The sequence below is a fragment of the Syngnathus floridae genome, chromosome 6 (assembly GCF_059516105.1).
Source record: "Syngnathus floridae isolate MCC-2025c chromosome 6, RoL_Sflo_1.0, whole genome shotgun sequence".
In the NCBI taxonomy this organism is placed as follows: Eukaryota; Metazoa; Chordata; class Actinopteri; order Syngnathiformes; family Syngnathidae; genus Syngnathus; species Syngnathus floridae.
In genome coordinates, this window is record NC_142418.1 from 8058874 (window position 1) to 8077960 (window position 19087).

The 19087-nt window shown below is 42.4% G+C and overlaps 1 protein-coding gene across 5 annotated transcripts in view; it reads left to right on the top strand.

Annotated features, from left to right (window-relative positions):
- magi2b (membrane associated guanylate kinase, WW and PDZ domain containing 2b) overlaps positions 1-19087 on the top strand; it is a 79872-nt gene that overhangs the window by 54854 nt on the left and 5931 nt on the right. For 2 of the 5 annotated variants that reach the window (XM_088378324.1, XM_088378329.1), the window contains exons 10-21: positions 3179-3708; positions 4367-4532; positions 11579-11610; positions 14353-14545; positions 14723-14838; positions 15315-15507; positions 15642-15863; positions 15996-16181; positions 16296-16587; positions 17220-17439; positions 17721-17879; positions 18092-18230. In XM_088378324.1, coding sequence (XP_088234450.1) covers positions 3179-3708; positions 4367-4532; positions 11579-11610; positions 14353-14545; positions 14723-14838; positions 15315-15507; positions 15642-15863; positions 15996-16181; positions 16296-16587; positions 17220-17439; positions 17721-17879; positions 18092-18230 — 2448 coding nt within the window. Of the gene's footprint in view, positions 1-3178; positions 3709-4366; positions 4533-11578; positions 11611-14352; positions 14546-14722; positions 14839-15314; positions 15508-15641; positions 15864-15995; positions 16182-16295; positions 16588-17219; positions 17440-17720; positions 17880-18091; positions 18231-18962; positions 19052-19087 lie in introns of all 5 variants that reach the window. The other 3 variants (XM_088378330.1, XM_088378328.1, XM_088378325.1) reach the window with 3 other exon arrangements.

The following is a 19087-nucleotide window of genomic DNA, read 5'->3' on the forward strand; positions in this document are numbered from 1 at the left end:
CAGCAGGAGAAGCATCACAATCAGGTTGAGCCGCGCAGTGTCATTATGCCAGTTTTACCCTCCAAAATAGAATTGGCTACTTGCGTAATGCTCTGTAATGATTTGATTCTAATACTAATGTTAAAAGCACCCACAGTTATACTGTATGGACATGAGTCCTCTGTTTATGACATTTTAAGGTTACAGTGGACTAATGTTACAATTTGTGACTGTTACACGTACAAGCTAATTGCACTGCATTGTGCTTCTTCATCAATCATTTCAACTCAATTTTCATGGGAATTGTGCCTGTAGTAACAACATTCCACAAACTAATAATCTGTCGGCCCCTTGTAGCTAAATCTGTTTTATCTTTTACCACTTTATTCCAAGTAATGAACCCCCGCCCCTCCCCTTCCCTTCTTCTGCATCTGTTGCCAGCAGCGTGTTAACTTTGATTATTTTTGCTCTTGTGGGTCAAGTTGAGTTCATAAAGTGAAATGATGTAAAAAGCTGATGTGATGGAAGTGACTACGTAGATGCTGGGTCATGGACATCACAAAGGTAACGGAGGGGATAGGAATTGTTAAAAGGACAAAACCCTTCTGCACTCAGTCTTCACTTGTAGCTGTACATTTACAATCATAGTTTCTATTGTCTGTTACTTTATCATATTTTCTCATTTTTTGTCTCTGTGACTTGGACTTATTGTGTCTGCCTATCTTTGCATGTCATCTGATTTTTTAGCCTAAGTGTGTTTTTTTTTTTCTTCATCCTGTCTCTTCTTGACTTTAATTCCTTCTCCCTGCATCCCTTTTTTCTGGTTTGTCAGACCCCCCCCCACTCTCTCTATTCTGATTTTCTTTCGCCGCAACTTGCTGCTATCCCCTCTGTGACATTGCCTGAGCTGCTCACAGGCACACACACACACACGCATACACACAAATTTGTGCTCCCTGGCTGAGATTAGCTGGCCTATTTGAGCTGAGCGACATTGCTCTTAGGGATTGTGCGTGATGATGCATGTGACATGTATGTTTGTGTTTGTGTATGACCATGTGTGTGTGCGGTGAGGGCCTCCAGTGGTGTGCAGAAGATTTAAGGCAACTGCATTCGTCATGGGAGTGCGACTTTAAAGCAAAAATCCATAAATGTCCGCGTATAAAACTGCAGGGTCCATCCAGTGTTGCCTTCTTGAAGTATTTCATTCCCCACAAGCCCTTTTCACCCCCCCCCCCCCCCACCCCCACACACACACACACACAAGTTCAATCAGGTCAGAGACAAGAGAGAGCGGTGTGTTCTTTATTTAATGTATAACTCCGTTAGTGTTTCCACTCTTGCTAATATAGTAAACTAATAATGTTCAATACCACTCATTTCCTTTCTGATTCAACACTACTGCCAATTCAATTGGAGCTTCTTCTTCAAAATACATCTAATCTTTTTCTGGTATACCAAAAAAGTAAAAAATGTTAAGACATAGTGTCATAAAGAATGTATTTTCATATTTATTATTAAAGAAAAAAGTTTCCTCCTGCACTTTTCCATTCTATCATAATAATAAGCAGCAGAGTGTGGTTTGGTTTCACTAATTACACTAGTTTCTGAACAATTTTTTGTAAAACAAACAGAACAGCAACTTTGATATTTGCTATTTTCTCAAAAACAAAAAAAAAAATCCAAGAACTATATTTAATGGCACGTTTCTTTATTTATGTAAGTGGCTTTTTTTACATGTTCATCATTCACTTCATGAACTGTGTGTGTATAAAATAATAATAATAATATATAAATAATATAAAATGTGAGAATTTTGATATCATGATAAATGTAGCTAATTAAGCCTAATGCGGCTCTTGCATTGGCTGTTTTGTGACTACGGCTCAGCATTCAATATGGAGTGAATGTTAAAAGACATACACTCAATACATGAGTGCGTTTTAAAAAAAAAAAAAGAAAATCAAGGTGAATTTAATGAGCTCTGCCAGGCCCGGGAATCTTTTTGTTTGATAGCGTGATTTGAAAAGACCTCAATAAGTGATAATAAGAGAAAAATGAAGACTTGATCGTAATGTTATTCAGGCATCACTGATGGAGCATCCTCCCTGCGCGCACAGTTAGCGCCACATAAAGTCAGATGAGGCTTTTCATAGTTCCACTCGAAGGGACGTGCAACCTTCTGCTGCATTGTGCACGAGACGTGACTCAAACACTTGCTCCACGTGTCTGTCGCCGGGTCAATTGTGACATTTCCACAGAGGCTCTCTCTACAGATGCCGCACTGTTTGTACTGCATATTCACAAAGATTCATCGACCTCACCTCCATGTCTCTCCGGTGCCTTTGTGTGTGCCATCCACAGGCATAACCGAAATACTGATATTGTGTTTTTATGAGACACTTAAGCGGGACATCATGTTGCTCCACCATGTCGCGGCAGACTTTTATGAGAGCGTTCCCCAATCGTAATAGGTACCAGATCGCACAGAAAGTCATTTTTTTCCTCATTTAATTTTTTGAGAGAGCATGCTGGATGTTTTCTGTTTTGAAAATTGACAAAATGGATCTTTTCATCCGGTCCATCAGCACCTCTTTCCCACACTTCAATAATATGAACACAACATTGTATGAAAACAAAAAATTTATCTTCTCAACCTTTTTGAACTATTTAAGTTGTGTTACTATAACGCCGATACAATATGTTTAGATATATCAATCCTGTATTGTTTGTCATATTCACACTTTTTAGCTCCATGGTGCAGAACAATAGTCTTACAGACAAAAGCAAGAGTGATTCAGTAGAAGAAAGTCTTATTAGTCTTTTTTTTTCCAAAGAAACCCAATAAGTTGTGCATTTGAGTTTTGTTTTGTTTGTCTACATGTGTTGCCGCATCATTCTTGTTTAAATATACATTGCTTAAAGTGTTGATGATATTTGCACCTCTCGGGGTTTTTGCATTCTGTGTTAGCGTTAAGGTAGAAGGCATTCAAAGTGATGTGGTCCTTGTAAATACATAATGTGCAATCTCTTTGTGGGATTGGCAATAAACAGCTTGAAGCTTTCTTTCAAGAATTGATCACTATCTGCTCAACTGCTGCTTTGTGTGAAGGGAATTGTTTTTTCGGTCACTTCCGTTTTTTGCAAAGCTGAATCTAAATTCCATACAAGTGACTGTGTTCCTCCATGTTTCCTCCAGGTGACGTCATTGTTTACGTGAATGACATCTGCGTGCTAGGCACTACGCACGCCGACGTGGTCAAGCTCTTCCAGTCGGTGCCCATCGGTCAAAGCGTCACCCTGGTGCTCTGCAGGGGCTACCCTCTGCCCTTTGACCCCGAGGACCCCAACGCGGCAGCCAGCAGTTCCATGACGCCTATCGGGATGGAGCACCGTCCACTGGTGGTGAACGGTCGCAGCAGTTACGATCCTTACCTGGAGTATCTGTCCCTGAGCTCCCAGCTGCCCGCTCAGGCCCTGGCACAGGCTGGAGCTTCCCATCCCGGGGACACACACCTAGATGGCTCTTCGCTGCCGCCTACCACACCCGGCTCGTCGTCTGCGCTCACGCCGCATGATGACAACGTGTCTATGGCCTCCTCGGGTACGCCGGGTGTTGTCGGAGCGACGGCGCAAGCGGCCGAGCTGCTGACGGTTACCATGGTGAAAGGAGCCGAGGGTTTTGGATTCACCATTGCAGACAGTCCTACTGGCCAGCGAGTCAAACAGGTCAAGTCTTTGAGATGAAATATATTTTCTATGGCGTATTGCTCATGTATCACATCTCAGTTATGCAGGAGACAATCCAACAACACACACATCATCTGGAGCAGTTCATAATCAATATTTATCTAATTCCATGACAGTACCGTAAAGATAAATGTCAAGCAAATACATCATAGTCAGCACAGATAATTATGAAATCAATTAACATGCGCAAATCGTTACAGATGTGTTTTGCCAGTCAAAGTTGGCTGGACCCAGTTTTACTCTGACCAACCCAGATAACAGAAAAAGCAAACATGGCACTAAACTTCATTTTCGCATTGGTGCACCTAAATGTTTTTCTTTGGGGCACCCAAATTTTCCTCTCCATTGCATTCGAGTCTGCAGTTTCATCAGTTCACTCATTTTTAAAACAAAATTACTGCCTGTATTTTTCTGTGATATTAACTGGTAAATGTTTGACTTAAAATCAGTTTCTTAATCTGAATCACAATTCCACAAGACTGCTAACTTAAAAGTATATCGGTGCTTGAAATGCTTGTCCACAGTGTTGGTTAGGGCTTTTGAACAGATTTAGCCTTTCTGTACTGTACATGCTTTTCTTTGGCGCTACAAAAAAAAATGACATAAAAAGCCTAAGGCTAACCCATGATTCTCGCAGGTGCTGGATCCGGGCTCGCAGGCGGCGTCGGGCCTGATCGAGGGTGATCTGATCCTGGAGGTGAATCAGCAGCCAGTGGCAGCGGCCGGGCACGGACGTGTGGTAGAGATGCTCAAAGAGTGTCCCGTCGGAGCTGAAGCGACGTTGCTCATTCAGAGAGCGGCAGGTGAGACGGCATTCTTGCTAACGTGCAGTAAGACGAGATTGTCCGTCGCATGAGAAGAGAAGGCGGAGTAGTTGTAAACATCAATCCCTTGCTGACTGAATTTATATGACATATAAAAAATAAAAAAACTGAAGTTGTGGTAGTTTTAAATCGAGGTACCAACTACCTAATCTGAAGTCAGTTCAGAAGTGCTGCTGAAGTGAAAGTCCAGAAAGAAAAAGGTCATCCCAGTACTTGAGGGTCCAGGGTAACAACATTTTTTTGGTTTTCCCCCGATGGACACATAAGTGACCTCTGACTGTAGACTCTTCCACCTGCAGGCTTGTGCGGTATTAAAAGGTCAAAGACGATGCAACTATAAGGCTACAAGAAGCCTTAAAATAAATGTAATACATGTTGTAACTTGGACAGAAAAGGATCAATTGTATAAAAAGGTTACAAAACATCATTTACACGTCAATCTTTACTTGGTCGAGATTTTCAACTTATTAGGCACTGGCTGAGGTTCCAAAGAAATAGTGTGCTTATTTATTTTCAGCAATTATGTAATGTAAATCCATTTCATTGCCCATAGGTATATTCCCTTTAATGACAGAGTTGCAGAGTCTCTATTACTATACCAGACTTCAGAGTGTAATTTTAAGTCTCTATGCTAAGGCGAATTGTATTAAAAGAAAGACAAAGTAATTTTTGTTATCCTTGCCCAAATTATTTTTTAATTACACAATGGAAAACCCATTTTAAAAATCAATATTCGCAAAACAATGCACTTGAGTGCATTCAGCAAACGCTTGACTACAAGTGTACCAAAGTAGATATAAAAGAGATTATCAATGTTACCTCGATGTTGGCTTTGTTTTGTGAATAGAAACGGACTTTTTGTTACTGTTTGGAAGAATTGTTTGCTATCTTACTATCTAGCTCCTTATTGTGGTGTAAGTTTAGTTAAAGGAAAAACCTCATCCCGACGACAGCTTGTATATTAAAAAACCCGGTCGAATCACTCGTATCTAAAAGCACCACTGCATCTCAAATTTCGAGTGAATGTGGTTGCATTTATGGTCATCATCTAGCAAGCTCATTTGGATCTCAAATTTTTGCTCGGAACATAAAGTTGAGGGGAAAAAAAAGATGCGGCATAGCTTGAAAAAAAATCTTTTTCTCTTCTGATTCAGCATTTCTACAGTGTGACTTCTGTTATTGGAAATAGTGACAAAAGAAGTTAACGATTCATGTTGTGTCAAATGTCAACTTCTGAGCCATACAATTTAAAATGGATTTGCGTCTTTGTGCCTGATGATTCCTGCAGATGACACACAGTTCCCACTTGCACCTACTTAACACCTAAAGCAGGTTTTGCTCTTACAAAAGATTTCAGACTATGGTGTCGTTCCTTGACACCTGTCACTTGAATTATAATGGCTGCTGCTGCTCCTTTGATTACCTGCATATGTTGGGCATTTTAGCTTGCCTGTAAAGCCAAAGACTGTGTGGGAATGAGTTCCTGAAATAGTTGAGGAGACTTTGATGGTAGGCTGTGAATGTCTTCCGAATAAGTGGCCTCCTATAAGCACACTGACACTTGTAGAAAGCCTTTTTAGCATTTATTCCAGATCCAAGTCCAAGTACTAGTAGGCTCTATGTCCTCCCTAGCAAGAACATCCAGCGCACTAATAGAAGGGCTACTACTACCACTTCTAACCCACTAGTACATCTGCCTTAAAGGGACAGTGTGTAGATTTGTATTTAATTTTTTTATTGATTATTCATTTAAAAAAACTTACTATTAATTAAAATAATTAATTCTCTCCATTACACGTGTCTATTGACTGACTCATGGCGCATGTTAAATTGCCACAGTTGTCGAACACTAATATTAAGTCCCCAAGCAAGCAAAAGGGGAGAAATAAACAGACATTTTTGGATATTTTTTTTTGCAATGGGGCAAAGATGCAGTGAGGATTCAACACAAGAGCCTGTGCCCTAGAAAAAAATGATGAGATCAGTGTTACTTGCCTACAACTGCTCTAAACTGTTAGACTCACTACATAAAGGTAAAAACAATCGGAAGACATTGGCCATTTGGCCGATTATTTTGGCCGATATTTAAAGGGCCATAATCGGCTGATTTACTCGGCCTGACTATTAAACCGGACAGGCCTTATTTTGGTATCTTGTCTCCTGTCCTGTCAGTAGTCATGGCCCCAAGTTATGTCAAGTTTTGTTTTCGTGTTTGTTATTTTGAATGTGTGTGTGTGTGTTTAAATTGTGTGTATGTGCTTGTGAGAGGTAATTCTGAATAATGTCCCCCAACAGCCTCTCATACAATCAATTGTGTGGTCTTTTTGCCACGCCTTAGTTCATGTTCTCCAGCCCATTTTTAACATTTTAAAACTGCTGTTTTTTTGCCTGAGACAAAGTGGCAGTTAATTTGCATTGTATTTGAGATGAGAGTGCAACAATAAGGACGTTTGTGTTTGTATTTAATTAGTGGGGAAAGCGCTATCTCTTTCTTGCTCTCTCTCTTGTGCAAATTTAATGAACTGAAGTGTAAAAAGAATCAGAAAAACACAAATGACAAACGCATACAGTGTTTAGCTGACAGGCAAGCGAGCCTGGAGCTTGCCTGGCATAATTATTGAGCAGCATGTTGGACTGATGTCAGCAAACTGTTGCCAAATGTAACTCAAGTGAGCGTATTGATGTTGTGCGGTGAGCGATAGCATTGGAGTGTGTACCACTGAGTCAAACGTGTGAGTGTCAGATGGTTAACCATTGGAGCATGGTTGTGAACAAGCACCACTCGCCAACTGCCACCTTGTGGTGAGATGTTGCTACTGCAGATGACTCAAATGAACCCCACACCAACAAACTCCAAACTCAGTTCACCCACTATGCAGACTTTTTTTTTATTATTTGACTCATAAAAAGTCTGGAAGTAACAATTAAGCATTTTAACAGAACCCTAGAGTAAATCCAAGGCCTACATTCTCATCAGCGGTTATCTTTCGCAATTGTGAAGCTCAGTCTTCTAGCTTGCTATGCATAAGCCCGTAACAGCTGGCATGACCTCTTTAAAGTGCCTCATTATCAGCCTTGAGTGTTACGCACATCAAAGAAAGAAGAGTGAGTTAGAAAAAAAAAGTTTGCTGTGACAGCCATTGTGTGGGGATCAGTAAAGATCTTGTGATTGTGTAACTGATTATGCTCCAGAGTACGATTGTTTGGCCTTTGACCAAGGTCCGTTTTCTATTGAGTGACATTCGAGCTCAGAGATGTATTTGAATCCCGACAAACAACAAGCGCAAGCCCCCAAGGAGGATGTTTCGTTCCTCTAGCCTTACCAGTGTTTTCCCGCTATCAAATAAGGGAGGAGAACAAGCCTATAGGGACTATTGGCCTGTCACACCAGGAAGTGTTGTGACTCAGCTGTGCATGTGTTTTTCTGCTCCAAAAAGGAGGACAAGGTCTTTTAAAGCACGGGTGTCAAACTCATTTTCATGGCTTGCCTTGTGATAGTTATAGTCGGCCCCCTGAGGGGTTATGACGGTGAAACCACAGAAGTGTGTAATAGCAAAAATCATGATTCTTGATGTATCTTGTTCACGGTTTGTGTACACTAAGGGAACTCAATGCAAAACAAACTCGTGTTTTGTGTAAACAGGAACAGCGTTCATGACATTTGAGTCTGAAGATGCAACATCAATTGTTTGGCTTTCTTTGTAGGAAATAAAGATGGACACCAAGGTTCATAAAATGAAAGAAATTATGACAAGTAAGAATAAAAAGCATTTTTTGTACGTGAAATAAAAGTAAAAGTGAGAATTCAAATATATGAATCCAATATAAAAGCCAACAGAGTCAATCAAACCAAAATGTCTTTGTATTAAATAAATCAGGCGTAGAGGGAAATAAAGTTGATTTTTGCTGATTAAACTTTATTAAATTATCCCTTCTGTTGAGATCTACTTCTTCTGGCATTTTTGAGAATCTTATGATGAAATAAACTGCCACTTCTGTCAAGTTAATAAATGCATCAAACTAAGCTAGTAAAAATTAGCAAACCTCTTCAAGAATTATAATTACGCGAATTAGGAAATCAATAAGGCAAACTCAAAAACTAAAATCAATGAACAAATCCTAAACTCTCAGCTAAAAGCAAATAAATGCAACAATACAGTTGCAGCATGTAAACACTAAAAATGACGTTTGCTATTTTAGCAAGGAATTGAAATGCTGACTTTTCTCCACTTTCAACAGATTTTTTACAAAATCCACTCATTTAACAAAAGTTGTACACTACAAATTTTCTGCCAAGACAGTTGATTTTGGAACTGCTGTTGTGTTTATTGTACTTTGTTTGATGACCGTAGGTGATGTCTGAGGTTTCCAATGTACAAATGAAAGTCAGGCATCCATTTGCAACCATCTTGCCAGTTGATTTAACCGAGGCACATGTGCTACATGTGCCTTTGAGGGAAACCAAAATCACAATGTGGCTCATGACAAAAATGAGTTTGGCATCCCCATTGTAAAATATTTCAGGTGAGAGCACCGGTCATTAGTGGAACACCGACAAGGTGTCAGCCCTGCACTGCATGCGTTTGTCGGGACTGCTTTGGCTTTCCCATCACGGGCACTCTTCCAGACTTCCGCTGAGCTCCGTCCCCTGACATTCCGGCTTGAAGCCAAGCCAACCGCAAGCGAGAGACAGACACTCCCGGGCGCCAAACGAGGGCGAGGATCTCTTCGGGCGGAAACCAAACCGCACAGGCCAAAGCGGTCGGGGAAGCGAGCACCGTCCAGAAGTCAGCGTGCTGGGTTTGACGCCTTAAAAGCTCCCCATCAGGCACTCATTTGGAATTCAGCCGCACGCCCGTGTGAGTGCCACTTACTGTATCCGGCACATATGCTGTTGAATTTGATGAGCATTTAAATGAAGCCTAAATGCCACATGTGAGGATGACGCTCCGTTTTAATATGAGTGGACAATTGCCGTGTAGAGCCGGCAAATTTCTTTCCTTGTCACATTAAGGGAAATTTCCTATGCATGAGCTATTAGAATTCCTTTGAGGCTTTCTCTCGCTTCTTAGTTCAGAGACGCCTCCACGGCAAAATGACGGCAGAGTTCAAGCTACCTATCTATGTGTGCCAAAGAGGCCTAATCTAACAGTGACACAATGACTTACGAAGAAGGGTGGCCATAAGATAATCAGTGGTGGAGCTCGGGGGGGCACGGGGCCACTGCCCCCCCCCCCTGAAATATGCTTGGATCTACCAGGTGCCAGGCCAGAAAGTTGACTTTAGGATATTTTCAGGGGGGTTTTCAGCATTTCCACTCGTCCCCTGTAGGGAACATAAAATGAATTATTATAGATGCCATCTGAAGAATGTTTTGGGTTTGTTAAAAAAGAAAGAAAAATATGACAAACTGACCTTGCACTTTTTACTAAAGGTACCAAAGTTGAAAAGTTAACAAAATAAAAAATGTATACATATATTCATAAATTTTCCTTACTGCTTCTTCAGGATCACATTAACATGGCTTGCTGTCCAAATTGCTTCAAAATTCTTCTTGGTCTTTCTATTAGTAATAAATATTTTCTAGTAAGGAAACTATACTTGATTGCGTGGTATTGCCACATTTCTGTTTGCGCATATCAAGTTTCCACCACGCTACAGACCAATTGCATGTAGCGCATCTTCATACAATGTATGTATGCATTTGGGTCTCAGCATTACAGGCATAACTGCTCACCTCCTTTGATTGTGCATTGTCGCAAGGGAGCTGTGCTGATGAGAACTGGAGTGCTCCCCATTTCCTACACCCACATGAAATACAGTATAGCTCACAGATTGCTGTTTGTGTTTGTGCGTGCGTGCGTGTGTGTGGGGTTGGCGGGCGGGCAGGCGGGGTTCTGTGCCTTTGCTCGCAGCTAATGATGTAATTATGTTGAGAACAAATGCAACAGCGGCGCACATTAGGGAGCCTTTCACAAACAAAGTCAAAACAATCCGACTTTGCTCTACATATTAGCACATCGCCGCCAAGACGCATTGGATTTTACACACATATGCATTTTGTACACTGAAAACATAATCTTTTAATTTACTAATAAATGTACTTTGTGTTATTGCATGTGATATGATACATTTATTCTTGTAAAATTTAATTGTCAGAACACTGAAAAATGTTTCTCATATAATTGAAAATTTAGGCTCCTAAAATTGAGATTTATTGTCCCTTTTATTTTTTCCCCTCAGGAAGTGACAGCTATATTTTGTTCGAAATCAAGCTTTTTTCCATGTCATGAATGTTATTAGTTCATACATGTCAAATTATGCCTTTTTAATTATCATTATTGTAATTATTGTTTTCTCACAAAACATTTTTTCTTAAAAATTTGATGTTCATAAAATAAAGTAAAAATCTCATATCATATTTCTTTTAATATGGCATTTTTTCCTCCTGATTTTATGACTTAACAATATAACTGAAAATACTTTTTAAACCGTTTTATAACTTTATGGTCTTGAGGAAAATTAAGATTTATTTATCATATTTCTTTTAATATGGCATTTTTTCCTCCTGATTTTATGACTTAACAATATAACTGAAAATACTTTTTAAACCGTTTTATAACTTTATGGTCTTGAGGAAAATTAAGATTTATTTTCCCCTTAATGTTTTGACTTATTTTGGTGGTGAAATCCCATCTTTATTCCCACAATCCTGACATTTGATTTTTATACAGTGCTAAACAAAACTCCAAACAACTATTTGTTTTTTGCTCCCATGAAAAATGGGTGCTGACCACTTTTCATTGCGGGCAGACTAAGGAAGATGCATCTTGATATGCGTCGCCTGTGAGGTGGAGAGAATATCTGGGCAAAGAAGAAAAGCTCAAATTTTGACAGATTTGTCAACAATATTTGAAAGAAATAGGCCTTTCTGTGTGTGTATATAGAAAAAGTGTAAGTCTGAGTTCATCCCTTCATATTTATCATGACTTTTCTGAGGTTTAATGATGTGTTTGTTTCCTTAGGCCACATCTCTCCATGGAAGGCCTCCAAACAGGTACGACACCGGTTGACATAATGTTTGGCATCTTGCAGTAATGAAACAAGTTTAAGGCACTGTGCTGCCTCAGAGTTGGTTGACGTTTGGCTTTATTTTGAAAAGAGCAGGCGTCTTCAATTTGCACATCAACCTGCACCATCGCCTGCAATCACCACTCATAGCACCAAGCCGGAATATTTAGCCGTGATGTATCTCTCCTTACAGATATTGATTCGATTCATTATCGTATCTGCTCCTGACCAAGTGTCTTTGCGGTATAATTGAGGGAGCGAAGCTAACACGCACTTTCAGGGTGACATGATTCTTTGAGCGCCAATCATCCATCATCCAGACGAGCTGTCTGGACTTGACTTCTTTGCGCTTTCTTCACATTCTTGGCTTCTAACTCAACTTGAACTTATTTGACTCGCCATTTGCAGACAGATCATTTATCATCTGTGAAGTTCTTGTTTGTCCTTTTGTTGACTTTGGGATTATATGAGTGTTTTTCACTGTTCAAGATTCAAGAGTTTTTTATTCGCCATGTTTGAGCGTGCCAAACAAGGAATTTGACTTCGGTAAATCACAGCCTCTGTTCAACATTTAGGTGACTAACAACAACACTCAGGACATGTGAAAAACGAAAGATATTCTCAAACATCCCCTGATCTTAAACTGATCTTAAACTCCCAAGAGGGCAAGGAAAAACTCAAAACTCCAGCTAGGGGAAATGAGAACCTTGAGAAGAGACCACAGATGGGAGGGTCCCTCTTCTAGGATGACCAGGCTGCAATGGATGTAGAGAGGACACATAGTACAAACAGTGTAGACAAAAAAGGTGTGGAAAGCGGGATGTTATTGCACAGTAATGACTCTGAGACTCTAAGAGTGGTGTGAGTTCATCAGAGTGACAGCCTGGAGGAAGAAGCTGTCTCTGTGTCTGCTGGTTTTAGTGTACAGAGCTCTATAACGGCGTCCGGAGGGGGGTAGTTCAAACAGGCTGCAACCTGGGTGCGAAGGGTCTGTTGAGATATTACTTGCACGTTTCCTGGTCCTGGACAGGTACAAGTCTTGGATAGATGGGAGGTTGATTCTAATTATCTTTTCTGCAGTCCTTATTGTCCGTTGCAGTTTGTGCTTGTCTTGTTTGGAGGCCGATCCAAACCAGACAGTGATGGAGGTGCAGAGGACAGACTGGGTGATGGCAGTGTAGAAAGTCTTCAGCAGCTCCCGCGGCAGGTTGAACTTCTTGAGCTCTCTCAGGAAGTACAGCAGCTGCTGGGCCTTCTTCCGGACAGAGTCTATGTGGCTGGTCCATTTCAAGTCCCGAGAGATTGTGGTTCCCAGGAACTTGAAGGTGTCTGATGAGAGAATAGTATTACTGCGGAAAGTGAGGGGTGAAAGTGGTGAAGGGCCTCGCCTGAAGTCCACTGTCATCTCCACGGTCTTGAGCGGGTTCAGGTCCAGGTGGTTTTGGCTGCACCAGTGGACCAGCCGCTCCACCTCCTGTCTGTACGCAGTCTCATCACCGTTCTGGATCAGTCCGATGAGAATGGTGTCGTCTGCATACTTCAGGAGCTTCACAGAAGAGTCACTTGCGGAGAAATCGTTGGTGTAGAGGGAGAAGAGCAGTGGGGAGAGGACGCACCCCTGAGGGGCTCCAGTATTGGTGGTCAGTGTGTCAGATGTGATGCTCCCCAGCCTCACACGCTGTCTCCTGTTGGTCAGGAAGCTGGTGATCCACTGACAGGTGGAGGCAGCGAGCTGGATGAGCTTCTGTTGGAGGATGTCAGGAGCGATGGTGTTGAACGCCGAGCTGTTGGCAGAAAACTTCATAAACTCACCTGCAACTTTTTTACTGCACACTGTTTTGTCAACGAACTAGCTGTGCAATTGACTCAAAATGGCTGCTTCATACCAAAATAGCCAACTCCAGGTTTAATTTCTGGCATGGCCACAAAGTTAAAGCTACTGGGGCTGGCTGTATGACAAATAGCTCTTCTCAGCTGCCGCTATGCCGACCAGTGTTATCAATTAATTAATCATCAAGATAATCATCAGGATTGTAATGCAACATTGATAAATTGTAAGATCGTATCAATGATAATTAGAAAATTGCAAAAATATGAATATGAAGATTATCCTCAATCTCTCAAGGAAAGTCCATATGCTTAAATCTTTAACACCATCCTATCCAAGCATTTAGACACCCCAGACAATTTATTAGGTACACCTACGGAGTTTTGACTGATCCTATACAAAAATAGATTGATTGACAGACAGGTTTCTAGGTAAAAAATCAAATCAAATTGTGCCTGTTAAATATGCGAAAAAAAGAAGAAATGTATTTTAAAAATCACGAATTGTCTCATTTATCCTGTTTGCAAGTAGTTGATCAATTATTCAACATCATAAATAGAAATAAAGTTGTTTTTTTTTAATTATTCACAAGACCTGAAACATCCAGTTAGAATGGGATCAGTTAGATTAAAATTAAATAAAAGTATCATTTAGTAGGGATTTGGCTCAATCTTTTTTTTAATTATTCACAAGACCTGAAACATCCAGTTAGAATGGGATGAGTTAGATTAAAATTAAACAAAAATATCAATTAGTAGGGATTTTGGCTCAATCAATACATTCAATATTATAGATAATGTAAGTTGGTAGACCTGACTAAAGAACTACAGTATAATTTATTTACAATATATTTTAAATATTGACTTCAATGTTTTTTTTTTGTTTTTTGTTTTTTTGCAGTTAACTGACCAGTGGGACCCTCACGGAAGCCCCCAGGCCAACCTGTCAGGCCCTGTGCTGCCTCCGGGCACGCCCTTCCCCAATCAGCCCCAACACCGTACATCCGTGCCAGATTCCACCGAAGGCTTTGACCTGAACAAACCCGATCCCTACGACCTTTACGAAAAGTCCAGGGCTATCTACGAGAGCCGACGTGAGTTTGTTTGTGTCGAGGCAGCATGGCCGATGGAGGGGCCACCCAATCAAACATATAGAACAATTTCAAGAAAGACATCAGCAGAATCTTGCTAGAAAAACAAACATACAAATGAAAAACCAATTCTCGAGCTGGCAAAAAAAAGAGCTATAAACTATGACATGTGTGCATCAGGTCCGGAATATGAAGAAGTGGAGGTGCACCTGCTGAGGGAGAAGACCGGCTTCGGCTTCCGCATCCTGGGGGGAGACGAAGCCGTGCAGGCTGTGAGTCCGGACGCCCGTGACAAGGCTCGTATGGGACGGGCTGGACCTCACGCTTACTTAACTTTCACGCTCTGTCTATCTAACGTCACGCTTCATGTGCACTCGCTGGCCACTTTAGCACTCCACCTTAAACAGATGCTGGCTGGTGACCAGCCCAGTTAGCTAGGATAGACTCCATGTTTCTGAGGCTATTGCAACTTTTATGACAGTTCTAGCATAGACCAAAGTACAAGCCCTGGAATGTTTCTCTCAGACTCTGCCGATCAAAATAAAACATTTATTCTCAATGTAAAGGCAAAAGCTTTCATACAGTGTGCCTAATAAAGTGGCTGGTGAGTATGGTATACTCCATTCTTCTAACCACACACACACGCCGTTACTACCCATTACTGACCTTCCATACTGAACAGCGCCTTGCTAACATGCAGTCGTAGTGTGGTTCAAAGCACAAACATTTTGCCCCGTCCTGTGTGACTAATGTCATCTCTGTCCCGGAACAGATTGTGATCGGTGCCATTATCGAGAACACCCCCGCCGAGCGCGACGGCCGACTCCGGCCGGGGGACGAGCTCATCTCGGTGGATAAAAACGTGGTTGCCGGGAAGCCGCACAAGTATGTCATTGACTTGATGCACGCCGCCGCTCGCAACGGCCAAGTCAGCTTGACTGTGAGAAGGAGGCTGCTCATGCCCGGTGAGGAGACAAATACACAGAATGTTAGGATTATGAGGGGGGGGTTGTGAACAAAAAGATCTTTCCTGTACCCCAAATATTTTTTGGGAGAAGCTCTGGTCTATAAAGCTCCACACATTGGTTGTTCCATCCAGGCGAAGGGTGCCCCGTAAATGGCCGCAGCCCCAGCCTAGTGTCTACTCAGCACAGCTCACCCCGCAACGACGGCATGCCTCCGGGCACCGCCGCGGTGGGCGCGACCACGGAGGGATCGGCGCTGCACACCAGCGACGTACTCATTCAGCGCAAGGAGAACGAAGGCTTTGGTTTCGTCATCATCAGCTCCCTCAACAGGCCGGAGAATGCCGCCGTCATCAGTAAGTCCAAGTTTACCTTTCTATCTCTCCAAGTAATTCAACTTGTATAGTAACCAACTTAAACCAATGTGGTGAGCCTTATGTCTTTCCAACATACTCGTTTCTAATTGTGCTTGCTTCGTGTTCTTCCAGCCGTGCCCCATAAAATTGGACGTATCATCGAGGGCAGCCCTGCAGACCGATGTGGCAAACTAAAAGTTGGCGACCGGATCTTGGCGGTTAACGGGCAGTCCATCATCAGCATGCCGCATGCTGACATCGTCAAGCTCATCAAAGACGCAGGCCTCACGGTCACGCTGCACATCATACCAGAGGAAGGCAAGTGTGCGGCTTTTGTTTTTCCCCATTTCATTTCCACTAGATAAAAGTAGTGAATATGGAAATTCCCATCACAGCGTTTCACCTCACGCAATTTTATGCCTCCCATCACAGGCTCCCAGTCTGTACCCGGTTCAGAGAAGCAGAGCCCCATGACCCAGAAACATGGCAGCCAGCCCAACCCCGCAGCCCAACTGCCCGGTCAGGCGGCTCCTCAGCCGGGTCAAATGGCCCTTCAGACAGGCCAAGCGTCCATCCAGCCTACTCAAACACCAGCTCAGACCGGTCAAATACTCATTTGTCCTCCGGCACCAGCAGCATCGCACGCGGCACCGGCCGGAACGCAGCAGAGTCCCGTCAGCCATCCTTCTGGACCGCCGCCGCAGCTCTACCTACATGACGGAAGGTATGAAGGATGGGTGGGTGGGTTGTATGCATGGATGGACGGATGAACAGTCTTACTAGTGATGACAAAAAGTGTTCTAGCACATGAACCTCAATCTGGGTAGTGAGTAAGTGTTCAAATGGCTTTCCATACCGGAGGGCAAATAACAGTGACAAATAAAACCTTTACCAAAGAGGCAGAGTCTTAAGTGTGTCAGTAAGGTCCTTGCAGTAAGTTCCCAACTCTCTCTTTCAACTTTGTCCAGTTCCATTACTCGACTCATCCTGTCACTGACAATGAATAATTCACCTTGAGGTATCGTTTGTATAATGCACGAATCCAAGCAATCAGTGACACTTATGTCAGTGTGTGTGCGTGCACTGTGTGCATACGCACTCTGGAGTAGCACTCCGAATCAGCTGCAGCTTTTTTCTCATTTTACACGTGAGAGCTTGATGAATGTTTCAAAAGCTTCTTTAGTGACCTGTGCCTTACTATGAAAAAACTTAAAATATAGACGTTTATATATGATTTTGACTCCAAATGTTTCACGCAATCCATCTCGTGTCACCGTGGAGCGCTGTAAATACTATGTACACATTGTCTTTCAAACAAAACTCTCTCAGATTGTGTTGCTTTTTCCCTCCTCACAGGTCTGAGGTTAAAGCCAGACAGGATGTGAAACCTGATTTCCGCCATCCTCCGTTCACTGATTACAGGCAACCACCCGTAGACTACCGCCACCCGCCGGTGACTGATTACCGGCAGCCCCCGACGCTGGACTACCGGCACCCGCCCGGCCTGTTGGACTTCAGACAGCACACGGCGGCTGCTCAGTTTCCACTGGGGATCGCTGCAGAGTTTCGACCGCAGGTATCAGAATCACTCACATGAATGTCTGAACACCCACGGAGATGTTTTTGTAGGCTTTTTATGACGTATTTTTTGTTTTTAGCAGAAGCTTGAAGGTTTTATGCCAACGGCTGTTTAGAAACTCAGGTTGATGGATGGATTGATTAAGGTCTTGAAGTGGTTTGTCTCTGAGTAGAACAGGTGTTGGTGCACTACTACATTTGCTTTCACTGTGCAGTGTCTGCACAATATGTTCCAGCTACCTGCTGCGCTTTTATGATGACTTTTTTTTTTTTTTGAAGATCCCCCCTCTGCAGGACTTTGATTACTTCACAGTGGAGCTAGAGAAAAGCTCCAAAGGTTTTGGTTTCAGTATCCGGGGGGGCAGAGAATACAAGATGGACCTGTTTGTGTTGCGCCTGGCTGAGGACGGTCCTGCCATCCGGAACGGGAGGATGAGGGTGAGCATGCAGAGGTTTACATAAAATATGACGCATGATCTCACTTAGCAAGATATGACAAATATTACACCTGTGTAATACAGAAATATTGAATCCACAAATCCCCCCCAAAAAAAGAAATACTTTTCATTTCATGTTTTGTGGTAAATAAAGCGACACCTTTCCACGCATGTGTAAAATATGACCAAGGTTGCTTCTGTGTGTGTCTTCAGGTTGGGGATCAAATTATCGAGATTAACGGGGACAGCACCAGGGACATGACTCACGCCCGGGCCATCGAGCTCATCAAGGCGGGGGGCCGGAGGGTCCGACTGCTGTTGAAGAGAGGCACAGGACAGGTGCCTGAATACGGTGGGTCTTCTTTTCAAATCTTCCCTTTCTGTCATACTCACTTTTACACTACTCCCAAAAGATTTGGGATATTCAATTTCACCCTGAACCTAAAATGCACCATGACTTTTACAGGTGAATTTAATTTGACTGTCTGAAAACTTTCTGTGACTTTTCCAGTGTGTCTCATCCAGTTGCAACCAGCTGATGACTCTCTAAGCTCAGTGGTCATCTCTCTCTCTCTCTCTGAGAAAATCCTCTTTGAAGCCTCACACTATTGTATATTTTTTAGACCTGCCAACAAGAAGGGTTATCAATGTAAATGGTGAACCTTCAGACGAACGCTACTTAGTATTTACAGCAGCAGCAGCAACACATACAGTGCATACTATCCTTTGAAGCCTCACACCACGATTGTTATCAACGAGTTACAGCAGAGATAGATAGAGACTTGAAGAGTCACAGATAGGCGTAGAAGTCGAACTGTTTGTGTATCAGAGACCTACGCTGTGCAATAACTACACATTCAGCAGTGGGACACGCACATGAAAATTTTGGGGCTCAAATAAAGTGCACTGAAAGCTGAGTATTCCTAACTTGTGAGTAGTGTATACATCCAAAGAGGCTTTATAGTCCAGATCACATTAACAAGCATATTAACCTCCTACTGCCATTAATTGTGTCTCTCTCTGTAACATGTTTACGCTTGAAGTCGAACGATTGGCATATAGGCTTTTACTTGCCTTCCCTCAGGAATGGTACCTTCCAACCTGTCCATGTGCATGAAAGGTGACACACTAAGCTCCCCTTATTTCTTCCTAATGGGCCACTCTAAAGACACGGTTTGTGCAAAACTGCATGTCTTCTCTTTACTTCTC